The sequence below is a fragment of the Phocoena phocoena genome, chromosome 11, assembly GCF_963924675.1.
Source record: "Phocoena phocoena chromosome 11, mPhoPho1.1, whole genome shotgun sequence".
NCBI lineage: Eukaryota > Metazoa > Chordata > Mammalia > Artiodactyla > Phocoenidae > Phocoena > Phocoena phocoena.
In genome coordinates this window covers 96,554,004-96,573,960 of record NC_089229.1, presented here as the reverse complement: position 1 = coordinate 96,573,960, position 19,957 = coordinate 96,554,004, and the positions used below count along the sequence as shown (strand labels likewise).

At 52.3% G+C, this 19,957-nt stretch overlaps 1 protein-coding gene across 1 annotated transcript in view; it reads right to left on the bottom strand.

Annotated features, from left to right (window-relative positions):
- Positions 1-19,957, bottom strand: part of VWF (von Willebrand factor) — a 133,454-nt gene that overhangs the window by 91,013 nt on the left and 22,484 nt on the right. Inside the window, exons 7-10 of the mRNA XM_065888271.1 lie at positions 8,103-8,319; positions 6,645-6,767; positions 5,646-5,757; positions 4,777-4,823 (exon numbers count right to left, since the gene is read on the bottom strand). Coding sequence (XP_065744343.1) covers positions 4,777-4,823; positions 5,646-5,757; positions 6,645-6,767; positions 8,103-8,319 — 499 coding nt within the window. The remainder of the gene's footprint in view (positions 1-4,776; positions 4,824-5,645; positions 5,758-6,644; positions 6,768-8,102; positions 8,320-19,957) is intronic.

Here is a 19,957-nt window from a genome sequence, read left to right as displayed (position 1 = left end):
GCTTATCTCCTTGGTACAATTGAGGGATGGGGCTGACCACGCGGGAAACCCAGGAACACAGCTGAGTGAGGTGCTAGGGAGCCGTGGGCCTGGGGGCTGGAACAGGAGCCAGAAGAATGGGCCACATGTTGACACTCGCCCAAGCTCTGCCCAGAGGTCCCCAAGATGCCCAAGTTCTGCCAAGAGGATGCCCAAGACATTCCCAGACAGCTGGTCAGCAAAAGGCAGCCTGACAAGCCGCTGGCCACCAATGGACGCAGCAGGTGGGCAATAAAAGTTCGGTGAAGGCGTGCAAAGCAGGTGATTCTTAAAATAGCAAATAGCATAAAACCAAGAACAGCCAGGAGTTAAAGCGAGTCCACTACATGAATAAGAATCCTCCCTCATGGAAAAAAAGAAGAGACAAACAATCTCTCATTTGATGGAAACATGTTACCTCTTCTAAATAAGCCCCTTTGTTTGCAGGAAAGGAGTCTCCATGGGGCTGTTCTGCTCAGCTCATTGGCTTCTAATCTTTTCCACGCGGCTACAGAAAGGCCAGCCCACAGGCCTTCTGCAAAGCAACTCAGGCTTCCTCCCAGCATAAATGTTCACCAAAGTCTGCCTCTAAATCACATTAACATAGTCTCAACCAAACATGCAAGACGCATTTCTAAGTGCTCTATGGGCACTACCTCATTTTCTACTCTGGTGAGGCTGGCATTATTATTCCCAGTTTACAGAAGAGAAAACTGAGGCACAGAGAAAATCTCGCCCAAGGCCCCAGAGTGGCCCAAGAGGAATTTGAACATGGGCGTTCCGTCAGACTCCAGAGTTCATAGTACTTGACACCGGCCAGTACTGCCGTATGGGGTGGCTGCAGTTTCCAACAAGTTTCATTTCATGGGGATACTGGGCACACGTGGCAAGTGCCAAGGAGCACAGGTACATCCAGGTCTGGACGTGGAGAAAGCAGAGGAAAAGGCGACACATGGCCTGGCCTGAAGGAGGTCTGGTGAGACTCCAGGAACCCCAACATGGAAGTTTATCTTCCTTCCCGGAGGTTTCAGAACAGCCAGCTTGAATCCCAAAGCTGAATGACAGGGATGGCTTTGAAGGCATCAGAAATTATCCCGAATCAATCGAGCAATGCGTTGCACCAAGGTCCTCCCTCCGGCTCCAGACCAGGTAGGCGCATGGGCCTCCATGCCACCAAGTCTAGGGAAGGCTCAGGCTCTGTCTTGCCTCCTGCCCCACCTGTCCCAGCCACACTCTGCGTTGCACCACCCCTCCCCATCCCGGGCTCCTTCGTGTCTCCATCCTTCTCTGACCCTGCTTAATGAAACAGCTCTGGCTGTGACGATGAAAACACCTAATGTTTACCGAGTACTTGCTGTGTGTCAAGTAACCACAGCTCTCATGGGATGAAGCTGCCGTTATCATCCTATTTGACAGATGAGGAAACTGAGGCTGCAAGTGGTCAAGCAGCTTGCCAAAAGTCACCCAGCTGGTAAGCAGTGGAGCTGGAACTCCTACCAGGCTGAGTCCACAGCTCACGCTCCCAGGCCCAGGACCACGCCACCTTTCCACGTTCATAGGACTTGGGCCTCAAATAAACTTCCCAGCTCCAGCCAGGAGTTTGAAATTCTGTCAGCACAGCTTTATTTGTTTGAGGAATAGCCCCTACTAACAGGCATGCTCCTTCCTCATTGATCCCAACCAAACATTTATGATTCAGTGGAAACTGAATTAGCAGAGCCCCAGGCACCTGGGGCTGCCCTACTCCTAACCAGAACAGAGGTGTGCCAGGAGCAGTGAAGGCCTAAGGAGCCTGTAACAGAAGCTCCAGGCCCTCTCCATACAGACCGATGCTCTCCTCAGAGATTGTTTTCTCCCTCTCACTCCCAAACATGAGGTTCTCTGTGCTAGGTAGACTTTAAGGTCCCCCCGCTCCATGGTCCCCACCTCCTGTATTCACATCTTGTGTGATGCCCTCACCTTGAATGCAGGCTGGACATGTGGTCTTGTTTCTAGCAAATATAATACAGCAGAAGTGAAAGATGTCACTTTGGAGAGCAGGTTTTTAAAAGACTGTGGCTTCTCTCTTGGCTGTTCTGCCTCATTCTCTCTGAGGTCACTCACCCTAGAGGACGCCAGCTGCCATGTCATGAGGCAGCCCCAAGGGGAGATCCACAAGGTGAGGGACCAAGGCCTGGCCACCATCACACGAGTGAGCTTCCGAGTGATTCCCTTCACTACAGAGGAACCTTCAGACGAGACCACAGCCCCAGTCAACAACTTGACTGCAATTTCATGAGAAATCTTGAACCAGAGGTACCCAGCTAAGCCACACGCAGATTCCAGACGTACAGAAAATCTAAGATAATAAATGTTTGTTGTTTGCTAAGTTTGGGGGCCCTTTGTTATACAGCAATAGACAACTGGTACACTCTCATCTTACTCCAGGGAATCAAAACCCAGATCTCTATTTCTAAGAATCACAATGTCAGCTCCTCCAGGGACTGCAGAGAAGCCCCAGCCTGCTCTTTGCTTTACTAGCAGAGCCAGACATATTCCCTTCCAGAACCTTTCCATCAGAAGCTCTGCCAGCAATCTTCACCCTGGGAGATAAGACAGCCCCCCTGCCAGCTGACTCTCGGCAGGTGTAGAAATATGCTGTGTGCTACAGGTAGAAATGGACAGGGAGGCAAGGACCAACTAAGCTCCAGACCTAGAAAAAGAGGGTCAGGGCTTTGAACGTGCAGAGCAAGAGGTTATTGGTTGTGTTGGCACAATATCAAACCACCCACTAGACCTCAGAGTTGGAACTAGCTCTCTTCCCATCAAGGCATCAAGAAAATTTCGTGCATCCTCAGCAAAGTTACCACCCAGATTTTGAATTGAAGACCAGGGGGTTACATTGTCTACTCCAGACTAAGCATTCCATCATGTACACAGTGGGTTTTTAAATAATTGTTGGATGGATAGATGGATGGATGGACGGATGGATGGGTAGGTGGATGGATGGACGGATGGGTGGATGGATGGATGGGTAGATGGATGGATGACTGGATGGCTGGATTGATTGTTAGGTGGTTGGGTGGATGATTAAATGGTAGATGGATGGATGGATGGATGGTTAGATGGTTGGACAGGTGATTGGATAGATGGATGGATGAATGGTTGGATGGATGGATGGAAGGAAGACCCTCCCTATAGAAAGTTGTTATTAAGAATTCCTAATCTAGTAGTCAATCTGACAAAACACAGTAAGCTAAATTCCTAATTCCACCCACTGTACCTCATAGATCTTATCCAATAAATGCTTATTATTTAGATATTAAAAGTTTTTTCACAGGTCCATTACATCGAACTCATGGCTTTCAAATGACTCTTTAGGTCTTTCACAGGGTATGATTATGTTAAATTGGAGCACTGATAGCACTTGCAAGAGCATCTTTTGTTCTTTGTGCTTCCTTCAAGAATTGCACAGAAGATAAACGGCTGGTTGGCCATCCCTGGGCCAGACTAATTGACTAAGTCCTGGGGCCCACTTTCCATCTAGTTTCCATCTACTTCCAGAATTTTCCCAGTATAGTGGGCACTGGAGAAGTCCTAAGTGACTCTAAAGCCACAGACCCCAAATATGATCCCAGGTATGTAAGCCCAACCCCCTGCCAGCCCACCAAAGCCAATGTGGTCTCTTGGGGCCAACAGGAGGGGAGCCTATCATTTGGCTATTTGCCTTGCAGTCTTTTATTGCATTCTACAAACATGGGGATCCCAAAGTAGTATCCAGCATTTGAATGAGGCTGAGATGGTCTTTAACTAAGCATGGGGCCTCTCCAGGGTTCATGAACGATGGCAAAGATCCTCCTGCAAAGGGATGGACCGAGCACTAGGAGGGAGAGTAAAGGGAAAGGCAAAATAGAAGTCAGGTGGTTGTGAGTTTGAATCTTGTCTCTGTCTCATAGCAGCTGTGTGACTTCGGGTGAGTTACTTAACCTCTCTGGATCTGTTTCCTCCTTTGTAAAATGAGAATAAACTGCACCTTCTTCATAGGTTGTGGTGATGATGTAATACATGTAAAGTACTGAACACCATGCCTAACACATAGCAAACATCACATGATGTGATGGTCAAAAGGGGAGAAGCATCAGGAGAAGAGCCAGGGTCATCGGGAAGGTGAGGCACAGGGAGCTTTGAATGGGTAAAATTTGCAGTAGACAGAATAGAGTTGGGGCTAAACAGAGGAGAAAGGAAAGGGCAGAAATTATAAGGAAACTTTTCCTAAATAGATTTTCCAGGGCAGGGACAGGGTAGGAGGGATCATTGAGTGACCTGGTTTTCCTAGCTCTTGGATCCTGCCAAGATCTTTGGATAAGGCATTCCAGAAAACTCCAGAAATTTCTCACTTCTAGCTTAAAGAATTACCAGGCCCTTCTTCCTCTTAATTTTCCAAGGAATTTGCTTCACCTTTGTTTAGTCACCTGTGACCTTGCAGTTTTCACAGCACGTTCAACCATAATCCTTTGAACAAACAGGTGAAGGGAAAAGGACAATGAAAGAGTTCCCAGGTGCAGTCTCCCCTTTCGGTTGCTGGGGGACCTCCCTCTGCTGGCCCAGGAGGAGAGGGTTAGCACAACTGGTTCTGCACTGGAGCTGTGGTCGGGGGTTGCATCCAACCTGTGCAGTGACCACCTTTCCCTGCCTGGCCAGGTGGTCCTCCCAAGTCTAGGAAGGGAGGCTGTACCTCTCCACTGGGAGGAGGGCAGAGGGGAGGGGAAGCTCACCTACCTGGACACTCCTCGTTGCTGCAGACCCACTGGCTGTTTCGGCAAATGCTGTTGGGGAGAGAAGCACGGGTTACAGGTGGGTCTGCAAACGCAGGTATCCCTGCACGGATTTAGAGAGTGCACTGCCCATCCCACAGCCCCAGGGGAGAGGTCTGAGAGAAGAAAGGTGCTCACGCCTGAGGGGGCTTCATGAGGCTGAAGGTGTACAGGAAGGGGCTTTGGCCACAGAGGAATCATGGAGACAATGCCAAGGGGAAGAAACCCCAACAGACAGATAGAAGAAGAGGGAAACCTAGGGGGTCTACCCAGGCACTAAGTCAAATTCCAAACACACACACACACACACACACACACACACGCACATATGCGTACACACACACAGCTGGTAGAAGACCGGAGGAAGGGCCGGCTGCTGACAGGGGTAACACCCTGGTCCATGCTGGGCAGCCCTTGAGACTCCTGGAAAACTGCCCAGTAGGGAAAGGTAGCCAGTGAAGAGGTCTGGAGGCGTTCTCCTCTCCCCGTTTGCAGGGGACAGACAGACCCAGCCCAGGGAACACCAGAGGGGCTTCTGGAGGAAACGGCTCAAGCAAAGCAGAGGCAACAGGGAGAGAGAGTCACTTATTAAAGCATGGCTGGGGGGAGAGCTAGAGATGTTGTCTGCACGCTAAGGGGCCTTCACCACCACCCCCAGCTCCCCTCGTCCAGGCCGACCTGTATATAATCCTTGTTCCCCCCTTCCCCAAACCACCCCCAGCCCAGGCCAGGTCCTGTTCTACCTGCCGGTGCCCTCACTGCCCCTGCCGGCCCAGCTGCCCCTCCCACAGACCCAGGCAGCTCTCGCAGACCACACTGCTCGGCCCCAATTACCAGGTGTTGCAGTCTCTCGAGAGAGAGGCGCCCGGAGGGTACCGCTTCCCAGAATGTACGCAGGAACACTCGGCACTTGCCACACAGCGGCCTCCGTCAAGGAGCTGTCCCTCTGGGTCAAGGGCAACAAGGAGAAAAGACTCGACCTTGGCATCATCATTGCTCAGCTCACAACCACAGAAGCCCCCAGGGTGATCATCAACTCAGGGCTTCTTGCAGGAAGCTCAAAGGACTTGTTCTGCCATGCTTATCTTTCACGGTTTGCAATGAGAGCGAGGAGGGCTATTTATCTCCACTCTAGTGACGAAGAAATGGGGGAAACAGGTTTGTTCAAAGGCCTTCCAGTAGGGAAGCCGTGAGTCTAGCCTGAAGGCTTCTTCCAGGAAGCTCAAAGAACTTGTGCTGTTTATCTTTCACAGCAATGCAGTGGGAGAGAGGGGGAAAATTATTTATCTCCATCCTATCAGACGAAGAAAGGAGGCAAGGGTTTTGTTCAAGTTCCTCCAGTAGAGAAGTCGTGAGTCAAAACACACAAGACTCACTCTCGGTACTTAACCAGAACTTTTCACCAAAGCTCACAAGGTCTCTCCTGAGAAAGACTTCCTGATGCAAAGTTCTCTTTCAGCTGAGCTCACACGACAAACCTAGGAAGCAGTTGAGGCTATCTTTCTCCCAGACAATTCCCTGACGCTTAGCTGAGAAAACACTGCAGCTCAGATAGGGCCATGTGCTCCCCAAACAAAGTCACTCTTGGAGCCCAGACCATCCTTCTGTTCCCCGGACACACGTGCTTTCACAGATACAGTGCAACAGGAAAACATAAATTAGAAATAAATACCAGCTCGATCCTCATCACTCCATACAAGGACTTTTAAAAACTAAATCAAAGGCCTCTGATGTCGGCAATGGGGAACAAGCACAGGTGGCCTTCATCCGGCTTCCCCAAGCCAAGGGCACCGGCGAGGTCTCAGATCTGTAAGTAAAGTGGGAAGTCATTACCAGGGCAGCTGCAGCCATCCACGCACTGCTGCTGACACACTTCACTGACGTGCAGGCTCCGGCAGTCTCTGGGGCAGGGGGACACGCATGCCTTGTACTCCATGCCCGCGGGGCAGTCCGGTCCTGAAATGGGAAACTCAGGAGTCTGCCCGGAGCTGTTCCCTTCCAGGGCAGCATCTCACAAGCCATGTGGTGCTCAGAGCCCCTGGGCCCCCTTTGTCTGCCCCCCTCTGTCTTCAGGGACCATCTCCACCTCAGCGGCACCCCAGGGGCCAACGTCCCCGGCTGAAAATGCAAGGCCCCCAAGGCCAAGCAAGGGGTAAATGGTGTCCTCCATCCCATCCCTCCTCTGAGGGTTCCTCTTCCTCAAGAAATAGGGCCCAGTCAGATGCCCCACCCAGCACTGGGCACACAACCTCACGGCCACGCCCCGCACAAGGCATGTTCACTTCTATCTACGTCCACTGAGGCAGGACAGCCCTGGCAGCCGCATCACCTAAGCCTCCGTCCTCCCGCTGGACCCAGCCCCTCATGGACGAGGACAGCCCTCCTTTCTCTCTTCTCTTCACCTGCTGCTGACTGACGCTCAGGCTGAAGGACTGGAAGGGCCAGAGCATCCCAACATCCCAAACCACTTCTCCTCCAAGATACCTCAGGCATCTCCCCATCCTTTCTTCAAAGACCTAAAAAAACAGCCACTCCCCCTTCCAGAGGAGAACGCTGCTGCTAATAACCACCCTTCTCACACCCCACAGCAAAGATGGACAGCTCTGATTTATAAGCTGAAAGACACAAACTGAAAGGCATGTGTGCAGTGTTAAGTATTGGGGCTGCTCCCCTCCACAGTCTGTGCCCCCTGTGATCTGTGGGAAGTGGCGGCGGGGACAGGAGGCTGCCTGCAAGGTGACTGGAGAAGCTCGTACTTAATCAGGATAATTTGGGGGTGGTGACAATGACTAGGGACCCACGAGATTAGAGGGAGAGGGGGAGGGATGGTGACACCTGCCGGAAGAGAGAAGGGATTAAATGAAAGGGAGGAACTTGATAAAAGCCTGCCAGGATCCCAAGATCACCCCGGGGACACTTCGGCCACCGCCCTGCTCCCAGTCAGTTCAGACTTTAACTGCTGCGATTCCCCTCGGAGCCAGGAACAGTTTTTGAGTCCAGGGGATGGATTTGCTCAAGGGCAAGCGAGGAAGACGGGGAGTGAGAACAGAGGCAGGAGAAGTGACGTGGGGGCTTTTAGGGGGACCTTTCAAGCCTCCTCGAAGCCGTTAGGGAGGGGACTTGCTCTGTGACCAGGGGACAGAGCAGGAGCCAGGCGGGAACTGGTCCCCGGGATGTGGGTCTTGGCAGGCACTGGCTGGTTGGGGTGTGACAGCCGGAGAGCTTGTGGAGTGACACCCAGATGGACACCGCTCACCCCCCCCCCCCGGTGGGGGTCCCATGCTGACTCACGGCAGGAGCTGTGGTCCGTCCAGCCATACAGCAGCATCCCCTGCTGGGCGCAGGCCCGGGCGTACTCCAGGAGCACAGGGCAGGGGCACAGCAGCCCCTGGTCACATGTGCACAGCATCCTCTCACACAGGGCCACGAAAGGCTCGGGGTCCACCAGGGGGTGGCAGCGGGCGAACACCGAGGCACTCTTCAGAAGCTGGCACTGCTCCCACAGGCCCTGCAGGAGGGAGAGGCCACCTCAGCGAGGGCACCACCCACGCAGCCTGGCAGCCCCTGACCTTGGTGCTTAGAGACCCACCCTGCCCGGAAACCCAAGCATGCCCGCTCACACCTAGTAGGTGCTTGTCAACATCTGTCAAACGAAACAGTCCAGTCAGTGGAACACTGTCGGACCCCTGCTTGGTGGGGCAGCCCGAGACCAGGGCGACCTCCTAGACTGAATCCTGGAAATGCAGAGGCCAGGGCCCTGACCTCCACTGGAAGGCAGTGTCCTCTGAAGGGAAAGAGCAGAGGGACACTCATGAAAGGAGCTAAACTTGAAGTTCTCATGGAGGCCACGTGGCTCAGAGGCCAGGAAGGCCAGTCAGCATCTGCTCCGCACGCCCCGGTCCCCTCCCCTCCCTGACCTTGGTTCCTCCACCAGAGATGAGGAGGCGCCACAAGGAGTTTTATAAAGTAGAACTTCCCGGGCCTCATCCACAGAGATTTAAACTCGGTGTGTCAGGGATGGAGTTGAGCAAACCTTCCCCAGAGGATTCCTGGGACAAGACTGGACCAGTTCCCATCAGCAAAAACACGCCAGGACTCTATGGTGTGTGCCAGGGTGCTGCCAGGCAAGGATTCTTCCTGGGTTTTATCACTTGGTTGCCAACCTCGACCCCACGACACAGGCAGGTTTGAAATGGTTCTCACTGACGACCCCTGGACACACGTTAGCACAAAACCCTCCCCATACACCGTATTTGTGAGCATCTCTGCATTCTGTGTTTTGGTCACTCGTTTATTTATTTATTTATTTATTTATTTATTTTTGGCTGTGTTGGGTCTTCGTAACTGTGCACAGGCTTTTGCTAGTTGCGGCAAGTGGGGGCTACTCTTCGTTGCGGTGCGTGGGTTTCTCATTGTGGTGGCTTCTCTTGTTGCAGAGCATGGGCTCTAGGTGCGTGGGCTTCAGTAGTTGCGGCACGTGGGCTTCAGTAGTTGTGGCATGCGGGCTCAGTAGGTGTGGCTTGCGGGCTCTAGAGCACAGGCTCAGTAGTTGTGGCACACGGGCTTAGTTGCTCCACGGCATGGGGGATCTTCCCGGACCAGGGCTCGAACCCATGTCCCCTGCATTGGCAGGCGGATTCTCAACCACTGCACCACCGGGGAAGCCCTGTGCTTTTAGTAATTTAGATGCACATCTTTTTCATTATGTAATATCTCTGAAATTGGGTGCATCTGACAATCGACATCACACTTTACCTTCGATTTAACACAACACAGCATTGTTGCTATTAGTGATCCCCACTGGGTGCATAATTCCTTTCATGCATAGACATGCTCTCCAAATGAATGGAAGCCAGCTGTTTGTGAAAGGACTTCAGCTACAATGAAAGGAGTACGAGAGCATCTGAAGGAAGGGCTGAGCCCTGGAGGGTAAATCCGAGCAAATTGGCTTTCGTAAAGGGGACAGTAAAAGAAGGAAAGAAGTGACCAGTTTTGAGAAGAGGGAAATCCAATCTGCTCAAACTGTACAAGGGATGGTCAGAGCAAAGCTGTGTAAATCAAGAGCCAGGAGGAGCCAGGCCCGTGGCCTCTGGAGGAATAGAAATCTGACCCAGTGCTCAACACTCAACACCCAGAAGACCCACCTGGGGAAGCACCAGGGCCATGCTGCGGTCCTAGGGAAACCTGTGTCTTATCCCTGCCCAGCCTACACAGTCTGCCATCAGAACCAGGCCCCTGATCGCTGCAGGCCCTGGGGTGGACCCGGGGAGCTCCAGGGCCAGTTGGCCCAAGCAGCTGGGCATAGCTGTTTCCCTATGCACCTCAGAAAAGCAGCAGCTGCGTGGACTGATGAATTGCAAAGCTGCTGCTGCAGGCAGGTTTGTGGGCAGGACAATTGGCAGCTCTGCATGTCGGGAGCTGTGGCTGAGAGCAGCTCTCCCTCCCTCCACGGCCCCACCCTTCTGAGCTACCTCCCTGCGTGGCCGAGAAAAAGCAGAGGCTAAAGCCCAGCTCTGCCACTGCCTAACGGCAGGGAGGGAGGCAAGCCTCGTCCCTCATTGGAGAAGGGCGTCCCGGAGTGAGACGGGAATACCAACTACAGACACTGTCTCACAGGTGGACACATGGAGCCTGGCGCCGAGCAAGCAGCCGATGAACAAAGACGGCTGCCGTGGGTCCCATGTCACAGAGGCCTCGGGTGATGACAAGCATCCTTCCATTTGCCACCTGAGCCCTTCACACGGGGGAAACTGAGGTTTCTGAATACAATGCCAGGGAGGGTCCTGCCCGGGACCTGCTGGGACTTCACAGCCCCAGGCCCAGCTTCTGCCTCTTCCGTGTGCTGGCTGTGTGACCCTGGCTGTTTACTCAACCCCGCCTCCTCTGTGGATGGGACAATAATAACAGTGCCTATCTGAAAAGACTGAAATGAAGACCGAATGGAATACTGCGCATAAAAGGTTAGCCTAAGAAATGGTGAACCCGTATCGTCGTCGGCAGCGGCATCGACATCCTGGCCACCAGAGAGTCCTTCCACTGTCCTTCCTGCCATTAGGTTTAGCGTCAGAATGGTGAGCAGGTCACCAGCAGGACAGAAGGACATCTTTGTCCCTTTCCCCATCTCCATCTGCCTGGGCTGTACGGGGATGAATGGTTGCCACGGCAACACTATCAATTCACTAGTATTTGGGGGCTCCCTGGTGAACAGAGGGCTGATCTTGTTGATCTTTTATCTGGGAGGGTCACACTCCTCCAGAACGACGTGGGGGCTCAGGGAGGAACCCACTCTTCTTTCTAATGGGTAGGTCTAAGAATCTCCATCCTCACTGGCAAGTGAGACTCAGGGAAGGAGGCTGAGGCCTGTGTCTGGTTCTTTCCATTGTGTCACACTGCCCGGCCCATCAGAAATGCCCCTCAGAAAGTGAGGTCACTGGACCCTCACAGGGCAGCAGAGGGCACCCCAGAAGGGCCAGGGCCGTGGCTCTTGCCCACCTCTTGCCCCCCATACAATTTGGAACCAGAAAAAGAGCTCCCAAAGGCAACGCCATGGGGTTTTTCTAGTGATTGCTGCCACTGCCTGGGCTGTAGGACAGTGGCTTAGAGCCATCCCTGCACCACAGGACCAGCTCTCACAGGCACAGGCACCAGGCACCTCAGTGGACACAGAACCAGGAGTCCAGGCACCCCCTCTCCCTTTGAGAGCCGGGGGGTGCAGAGTCCAGCATGGCCCGTCTCCAGCTGGCCCACCTTTGTCTTTTTCCTGCTCAAAGGAAAAGTGGGAACAGTACTCCAGCACATTTCCCGGGAGGTCCCTGGAGGTATTAAATGGTTTACAGAAAGCCTTAGCAAGAAGGCTGTTTTCTAGGAAAAGTCTGTCTTTCCATCCTTCCTCTGGTCAGCCCCGGCCTGAGCTTGGTCACTAGGGTGACCACAGTGTGAAGGTCAGGGAGGACTTCCAGACGTCTACCAGCCCCTGCAGCCCATCCGGCCTCAGCCCGCAGTGGCAGAGGGTGACACACCTAGCCTGCCATCTCTGCCTCCCAGAGATCTCTTCCCTCATCCACCACAGGCAGCCCTGCCAGGCCAGGTCCCGAGACAGGACATCTCCGTGGACCCAAGTCCAAGATGGAGCTATGATGTCCTTTCAGAGCCAGTGAAGAGACACGGACCAGCAGGCAGTGAACAAACCTCTGCTCAGCAAGCACCGGCCATGTGGTCAATAGAAAAGGTAAGTGTGGCTAAGTCCCACCCCATCCTGGAGGGCAAAGTTCCAGCACGTGAGGGAGGCAGGGAGGCCTGGCCTTCCATGGTCTGAGCCCAGCCTCCCGCCCTGGCTCACCCCTCCCCCTCCCCATGTCCCACATTACTGACGGGTTCCTGAACGCACCCCAATGTCTCATTCAATTTCTTGCACACCTACTATGTCCAGGCATTGTGCCAGGCATGGCCCACAATAGAAAGCAAGCAGACTTGGTCCCGGAGTTAGATGCTCCCATGGGCCTCTGGGTGCATCTACTCTTGCCTGATTTCTGGGGCCGTCTTACCCATTTCCCTGCAGGCTTTTCAAAGACAGGAGCTGTATCCCCAAGACGCACATACCAGGCAATAAGAAAGTGCTGGATCAACAGTCATGAACACAACAATGAGAAAGCCATACCCTCCTGTTCTCAGGGAGCTGATCTACTGCACCAGTTGTTTCCTGGGAAGGTTACATAACAGCCAGCAGACGCGGTCTCAATTTAAGGCTGTCTTCCCAGTGGTGCGGCCAATCGCAGCAGGAAGGAACCTGCAGCCGGGGTACCAGGGAAGGATGCACAGTCTGAACCAGGCTCTGCACGCTACACAGGATGTGGTTTCAGGGCAGAAGGGAGGCCACACCAGGCAAGGCTGATAGCCAGGTTCAGGCAGGAGGAGAAACAGAGTAATTACGGTTGAGCCAAAGCCGGTGTTGCCAACAGACCCCCCGGGAAAGAAAGGCATGGCTGCCCCTGGGACACTGTTCTAATAGGTCAGTGGCCTCAGCTTCTCTTAGCAGCTAGTTCTGGCCCCTGTCACAGCCCCAACCTTACGGACTCTCCTTGAATCAGTTTTTATTTTCTCCTAAGCTCGTGCCTCCAGACCCTCTGTTTGTTATTCCCCGAGTAAAGCACTCGGAGGTGCCTTTCTCTGATTCATCCCAGGCCACTCCATCCACTGCAGGGTTTGGTGAGCAGGCCTGGGTTCCCATGCCTGGATCCCAAGCCATCCACGATGTAGGCTTGTCTCCTGCGCCCCGTCGTCTGTGGGAGTCGGGCACAGTCATGCACGGCAGTGTTGGGTGGGCCAGAGGGACACAGGCTGCTGGGTAGCTGGGCGGCTTCCTCTCGCTTCTCACCACCCACCCAGGGCCACTGACCTATAGAACCCCCGGCCGGACGGTCCTCCACAGAGTCTCCACCCATCTCCCGGCTTTAAGGACAGGCAGACCAAACCCCTCCTCCCCTCCACGGTGGTCTGCACTTTCCATCAGCCAAGAAATAAACCTGTTTCAGAGACCACCACGTCATCCACTCCCACTCACGGGCCCTTCAGAGGCCCGAAGACCCCTTCAAAGAACACAAGCCTCAGAGAAAGGCTGCATACAGCCTTCCAGATTTGGGACATGAAGCAAGGAAAGAGTAAAGAAGTCAGTAGGTCCTCAGTTCTCTAAGTGTGGTCCAGGGACCCCCTACAGACTCCCAAGAATCTTTCAGAAATCCACAAGGTCAAAACTATTTTCCTGACAACAGTAAGATGTTATCTGACCTTGATGCTCTCATTCTTTCTCAAATGCACAGTGGAATTTTCCAGAGGTTACATGATGTGTGGTATCACAACAGGCTGACTGCAGACAGGATGAGAGAATCCAGCTGATTTCTCTCAAGCCAGACAGTAATGGGATTTGCAAAACCGTGAAACGATGCCATTCTTCTCCCCAAACTATTTTTCTGGTTTTGAATTTATAGCTATTTTTATTCAAATGATGGTATTCATGTTAAGTACAATGTTTCTCATTTTTTAATGAATTAGTATGTTTAAAATTTTCCATTTTTATATCTAATATGGCAAATATCAACAGATATAAGCCAGATAAACACTCTTTGAGGTCCTCAATCATTTTCAAGAGTGTCAAGGGCTCTCAGCCGATTTAGTTTGCCAGTGGCTGTACAGATGGGCCCCAGGCTGAGGCTCTGGAGTTCGTACCCTGTGGGCAGATCTCCAAGATAGCAGGAGCGAGGAGAAGCTGAGCCCTGCGCAGATAAGAGACCACGTATTTCTCATTCTCGAGGTCAAGGAGACCTTCCAGACTATGCATGTGCAGAAAGGCTCCTGGCGGTCAAGAAGGAAGGAGGTGCCACCCTGTAGTAAGTGATGTCAACCTACCCATAAGCCTCTTCGCTAGAATCCATCCTGGCTAAGAGATGCGTGCGCACACAGGGGAGGACCCTAAGATAAACCAAATACGTACTCAGAAAACCAGGCAAAGCAAGATGATTGGCCAAAGGAAACCCTGAAGAAATGTCCCATAAAAGTGGTTCAGGGCTTCCCTGGTGGCGCAGTGGTTAAGAATCCACCTGCCAATGCAGGAGACACAGGTTCGATCCCTGATCCGGGAAGATCCCACATGCCGTGGAGCAACTAAGTCCATGGGCCACAACTACTAGAGCCCACGCACCTAGAGCCCATGCTCCGCAACAAGAGAAGCCACCGCAGTGAGAAGCCCGCGCACCACAACGAAGAGTAGCCCCCGCTCTCTGCAACTAGAGAAAGACTGCAAGCAGCAACGAAGACCCAACGCAGCCATAAATAAATAAATTATTAAAAAAAAAAAAAAAAGTGATTCAAACTGCCACAAAGGCAAGACTCTCTCTCTGAGCCCGCCCGTGTGTCTATCCACACGTACACTTTTTCCTCCTAATAAACACTTCACTTGTTTCACTGCTTTCCATCTCTACGTGGAAATTCATTTCTACACAGCTGACAGGCCAGGGCCTTGTCACTGGCCACTGGTCCCTGGTGGTCTAGTGTCTAGGTTTCGGCGCTCTCACTGCCACGGCCTGACTTCAGTCTCAGGCCGGGAACTGAAACCCTGCTTCAAGCCACTGCAGGCCAAGGCCACCTGAGATCACTGCCACCCAACCACAGTTTACCTGGTTTTCCACGTTCCCGATGCCCCCACCCTCCGCACCTTGTTTCCTATCAATCAGATGAGAGGACAGTGTGCACAGTGGATAGAGTACAGGCTTTAGAAGCACCAATTCCCTCACCCTTAAAAGAGTGAGATTATGGAAGACATTGAAAGTTGCCCAGGATCTATTCCTCCTTTCTCTCTTAGTCAGAAAACCCTCGGTTGTCAACCTTGCCCTGGGCACATAGCCCCTGGGAATAAAGATCCCATTTCTCAGCCTCCCTTGCATCTGGGAGTGGCCATAAGACTAAGCTTTGTCCCACCCCCACCCCTACCCCCACACACACCCCCACACGCCGGGACATAAGCAGGAATGTCATGTGCAGCTCCCTGGAAGCAGCCTCCAAAGGAGGGTGTGCTTCTTTCAAGGCGTCTCTTCCTGCACTGGGACGTCGTCATGTCATGATGCTGACACATAAGCCGAACTCCTTGACAAGGAGAGAGAAATACACGTCTATACTGTGTAAGCTGTTTCTACTTTAGGTGTCCTGGCACAGGAGAATCTAGTCCTAACTAACACAGACAGCAATTCCTGCCTTAGACCTGGCTGCAAAATAAAACTAAATGACATTACAGAGGGAGGGCAGTCGAGTGCCTGTGACTATTATCATTGGCCTATTGTCAATACTAGCTGAACAGCTCGAAAATGGCTTCCCCTCAGCCCCCTGGTAAACCATTCTGGCAGGGAGAACAGAGAGGGTCAGCTAATTCACTTCCAGCATCTCCCCGGCTCCGATGCCCAGCATCAGCTACTTCTCTCTTCCTGCTCCTCTCGTCTGGGGTGCCAGGGGCTGGCGAGAGAGCGCCAGCCCAGCTCCATGAAGCCATGACATCACCCTGCCTGGGGGGCTGTGCAGACCCAACTGCAGCCCAACTTAATCACATTTTCAGTTCATTAGAGAAGACCAGGCCTCCTCCCTGGAGATGCCAAGCCAATTCAAGGGAGAGGGAGAGAAAAGAAGCACATCTCCCCAAGGGCAGATGGGAGGGGAATGGGGGCTCGAGGAGAGGAAACAGCAGCAAGAGATCTGGAGCTTAGCTATTGTGTTGGTTCCCAAACAGCTGAGGAAGGAGAAGGGAGGGGGGCATTCCTAGATCTGAAGTGAACAAAGAAAGGGGAGGCTAATATATAAAGTGCAAGATTGTTCAGCCAGGCCCTGGGGTGGGCGTCCCACGGCTGTCCCTGGAGAAGGTCCAGAGGCGCCTGGGCCTAAACCGGTCCAAAGCTGTGGGCTCAGGAATTCACCCTTGTGGCAGGGCACAGTTTCTCATTGGTCAGCCTGTAAGGATGGATGGGGGAAGGTTGCTGATTCTAATTATACTTCTGCCTGGCCTGGGATTCCCACCCACATTCCAAGATCTGGCTCGAAAAGACCCCATGATTTCCACTAACTGGAGGGTTTTGTGGAGCTGAACATTCCTCTCTCTGAGATACTTGGTGTTCAGCCCTCCTGAGAAGTAGGGTAACTGGATATGTCACCGAAGTCCCCAGTGCCAAGGGAGATGGCCACAGAGTCCTCCAAAGGACACTTCTCCCCCTCCACCCTGTTCTCCTGGGCAGCATCTGAGTAGGGATCAGGGCAGGACCAGCTGGCTGGGAGGACAAGGGCCAAGTTCCCACCCCCGGTTCCCACTTTGGGGTTTGTTCAAGCTCTGGGGCTGAAACAGCTCCACCCATCCTGCTCCGGGTCAGGGAGGATAACCAGCTGTGTGATAAGAGCTGCTGCACCACTTCACCCTTTACTAACCCAAAATGGCATTTGTGTTGTTCTCTGTCGTGTGTTGTTTGTGTCAATATCTCCTGTGTGTCTTGTCTCTGAGTGAGACTGCAAATCTGACTTGCACAGAGTTAAGATACAAAACGTCTCAATAAATATGTGCTGATGGGCACCTTCAGATTCCTGGCCTCGCCGGGGAGGAGAAGGGAAAGAAAGCCACTTAGGAAACGTTTCATGGAAGGATTTTGAGGCTGATGGATTAGGGATGCATTTGCATCTCCTTAATCTGAGGGAAATGCTGAAACCCTGTGGCAGCCCCTGATCTCTGCCATGAGGCTAGACCCCCAAAGGCAGAGTGGCCAAGGTCACTGTCCCACCACAAGCCCAGGGGCTCACTGCCCCTTCTGCCGCCCTGCACTCAGGTGGGTGAGGGAATTTGCTGGAAAGGAAAAGGGTGCTTGTTCCATCAGTGTTGGGCAGAGCTCTACTTGTCTTCAGAGGGGACACTGAACTGAAGAGCAGGGACGCAGCTATGTGAGGACACAGCAAAGCAAGCCAAACCAGGGCCCGCGCCCCGGACTCGCGGGTTTCAGCAAAGTACCCAAAATAAACCCTCATTCTTTAGCCTACGGAGGACTTGAGAGAGCAGCTCTCACTCTGAAAAAAGGGGAATGTGTGTGTGTGCATATGTGTGTGCATATGTGTATGTATATATGCGTGTACGCGTGTGTGTGTGTGTATGTGTGTGCCTGTGTATGTGTATGTGTGTATGGGTGTGTGTGTACCTGTGTGTGTGTACTTGTGTTCAAACCCCAACTCGGATGTAAGCATCACTAGGACACAGTGGGTGGGCACCATCTGCAAACCAGCTCAGGTTACCTGACAGCTAACTCCTCTGGGGGTCCTGGGTTACAAGGATCTCTTCTTGAGATTTACTGACCTTCCCTGGACCAGACTCTCACACAATCGGTCTCTCTATGAATCACAGCTATGCTACCAAGCAAACGAACGTAACAAAGTTCTTCCCGGTCTCCAGGAAAAGTCTATTCCAGGCCAATTAAGTGAAAGCAGGAGGCCAGGAGTGGATGTGGTAGGTCAGCCCCCAGCTCTGCCAGGGCACTTAGCCCCTCTCCCACCAAATCACCTCCCTCCAGGCCTGTGAGCCTCCTTCCAGGGCGACTGTGGGCAGAAACAAGAGAAAGGGCTGGGTATGAATTTTGCAAAAAAAAGGCGTGGGCAATATTTCACGAGGATGTGAAGAGTGAATTGCGTTGTCCCCAACAGAATGGGTGTTTCGTGTGCCTCTCTGTGCCGTGGAGGGGACATGTTACCGTCATTCAAAGTAAACATGAGTATTTACAAATGTTAGCTCCAGCGGGGACAGGTGACTTCCTGAGGGGAAGAGGAATTACAGGTGAACAGCAGGCTTTCAGAGGAGGAGGAGAGGGGGAGAAAATGTGCAGACATGAACAGCAACAGAACAAGAGGAAGAAGGATTGTGTTCCCCAAATAAACATCAAATTCAGAGCCAGCCAACCTGGGACTGTTAGGTGACTGATGGGAGTACCACTGGACGCGAAGTCCTGAATAGGACCTAGAAAAACCAGACTGCAAGCATCTGGCTTCTCCAGTATTCAAGGGCACCGAGGGAGGTCTTCATCTTCAACTGGGGGTAAAAGAAAGGGGTGACTTCTCCTCAGGGTTGAGCTCTGCACAACAGCTGGCAAGAGCCCAGCAAGGATGCCTCAGAGACTCGAGTCTTAAAGTCCAGGTTACAGTACCACCTGCCTATCTGAATATACATGGGCAGGGGACTGGACTAGATAGCTTCTGGAATCTCATATCACTCTGAGTTATTATGAGCCTGAGATTCCTAACATTGATGAAAAGAAAGACTAGTTGTCTTGAGAACCAATTCTGAGGAGGGATATGGAGAGGACTCAGTGGGCCAGGGGCAAGAAAGTATAAGCAGCTTTTTGCAGGACGAGGTCTCTGCAGGAGGCCCCTTTTGTACTGTCCCATTAGCAAAGCTACATTTTCACTAACCTCCAACCCAAGCACACCTTTCAAATCTTTTGATCACACAATTCTTTGCTTAATCTGTTTGTTCTTTCCTTAGATCAAAGAAATAGACATGGAGAATAAGTGATTAACAGGGGACCAGATCTTTTCCCCAGCTTCCCCTTCAGTAATCTCACAAACTGTGTGAACAATATAACATCTCAAAGAAAGATGACAAAGAGTCGACAAGCCTGCACGCAGTGGCTGGCGATGAATCTGACCCTCCATCTCAATGATTCACTGAAATTACTTCCCCTTTTGCCCTTTAAAAAATTTCATGGCCAAGCAAAACCTTTGGTGTCGATTCTGGGACACGAGTCCACCTTCTCCCCAGATTGCCGGCTTTAGGATTAGAGCAACATTTCTGTTTCTACCAGCACTTGCCTCCTGAGTATTGACTTTCAAGCAGCGAGCAGCCAGCAGCCAGACCTGCGTTCGGTAACAGAGGTGGCCTCATGTTCAGATGTGAGCGGCAGAAGCAGGAGACGGCCCTCCACTCTGGAGGAGCTTACCCTAAGGAGGAGCGGGGTTGCAGCGACGACACCTCCCAGTGGAAGCGAGGCCAAGTTCACGGCCATCGAGTATAGCTCTGCAAGTCACACAGTGCAGTGGCAACACACCCAAGGCTACAGTTCCCATGATAGACAGCATACGTGTGTACTACATTCTAGGTACATTTATAACGTTTACTATGGCAATTTCCCAGCAGGTGATGGTAAAGCGTCTTGAGAAAGGGGTGCCTTTTTTCTAATTAGAAAGAGCATTGCATGGACCAGCTGCAGCCTACATCCAGCCTCCTGGAGCCGTGGGCTTCACGTTGCAGACAGGACTACAGGACATAAACAGGATCCCTGTGTAAGGTTCAGCCCTTGCTGACATTCCCCAGACTGACAGAATTAAAAATGTTTTTTAAAAGTGACCTAAGGATCTTTCTCAAACATTCATTGTGTAGTAGAGTTACCTGCAAATTAACGCCGATTATTTGAGCATCTATAGCTGGGCGCTTTTTGTTACTAGGTCTGCACCCTGAGCCCCAGACTCCAGCAGTCCTGCCCTCTGAAAAGCTGGAAAAAAAAAAAAACCCCGCAAATCTGTGTGCCATTAAACAAGCCATTATTCATCCCAGCAGAGAGGCTCCGGGTTTTGTTGGCATAACAAGG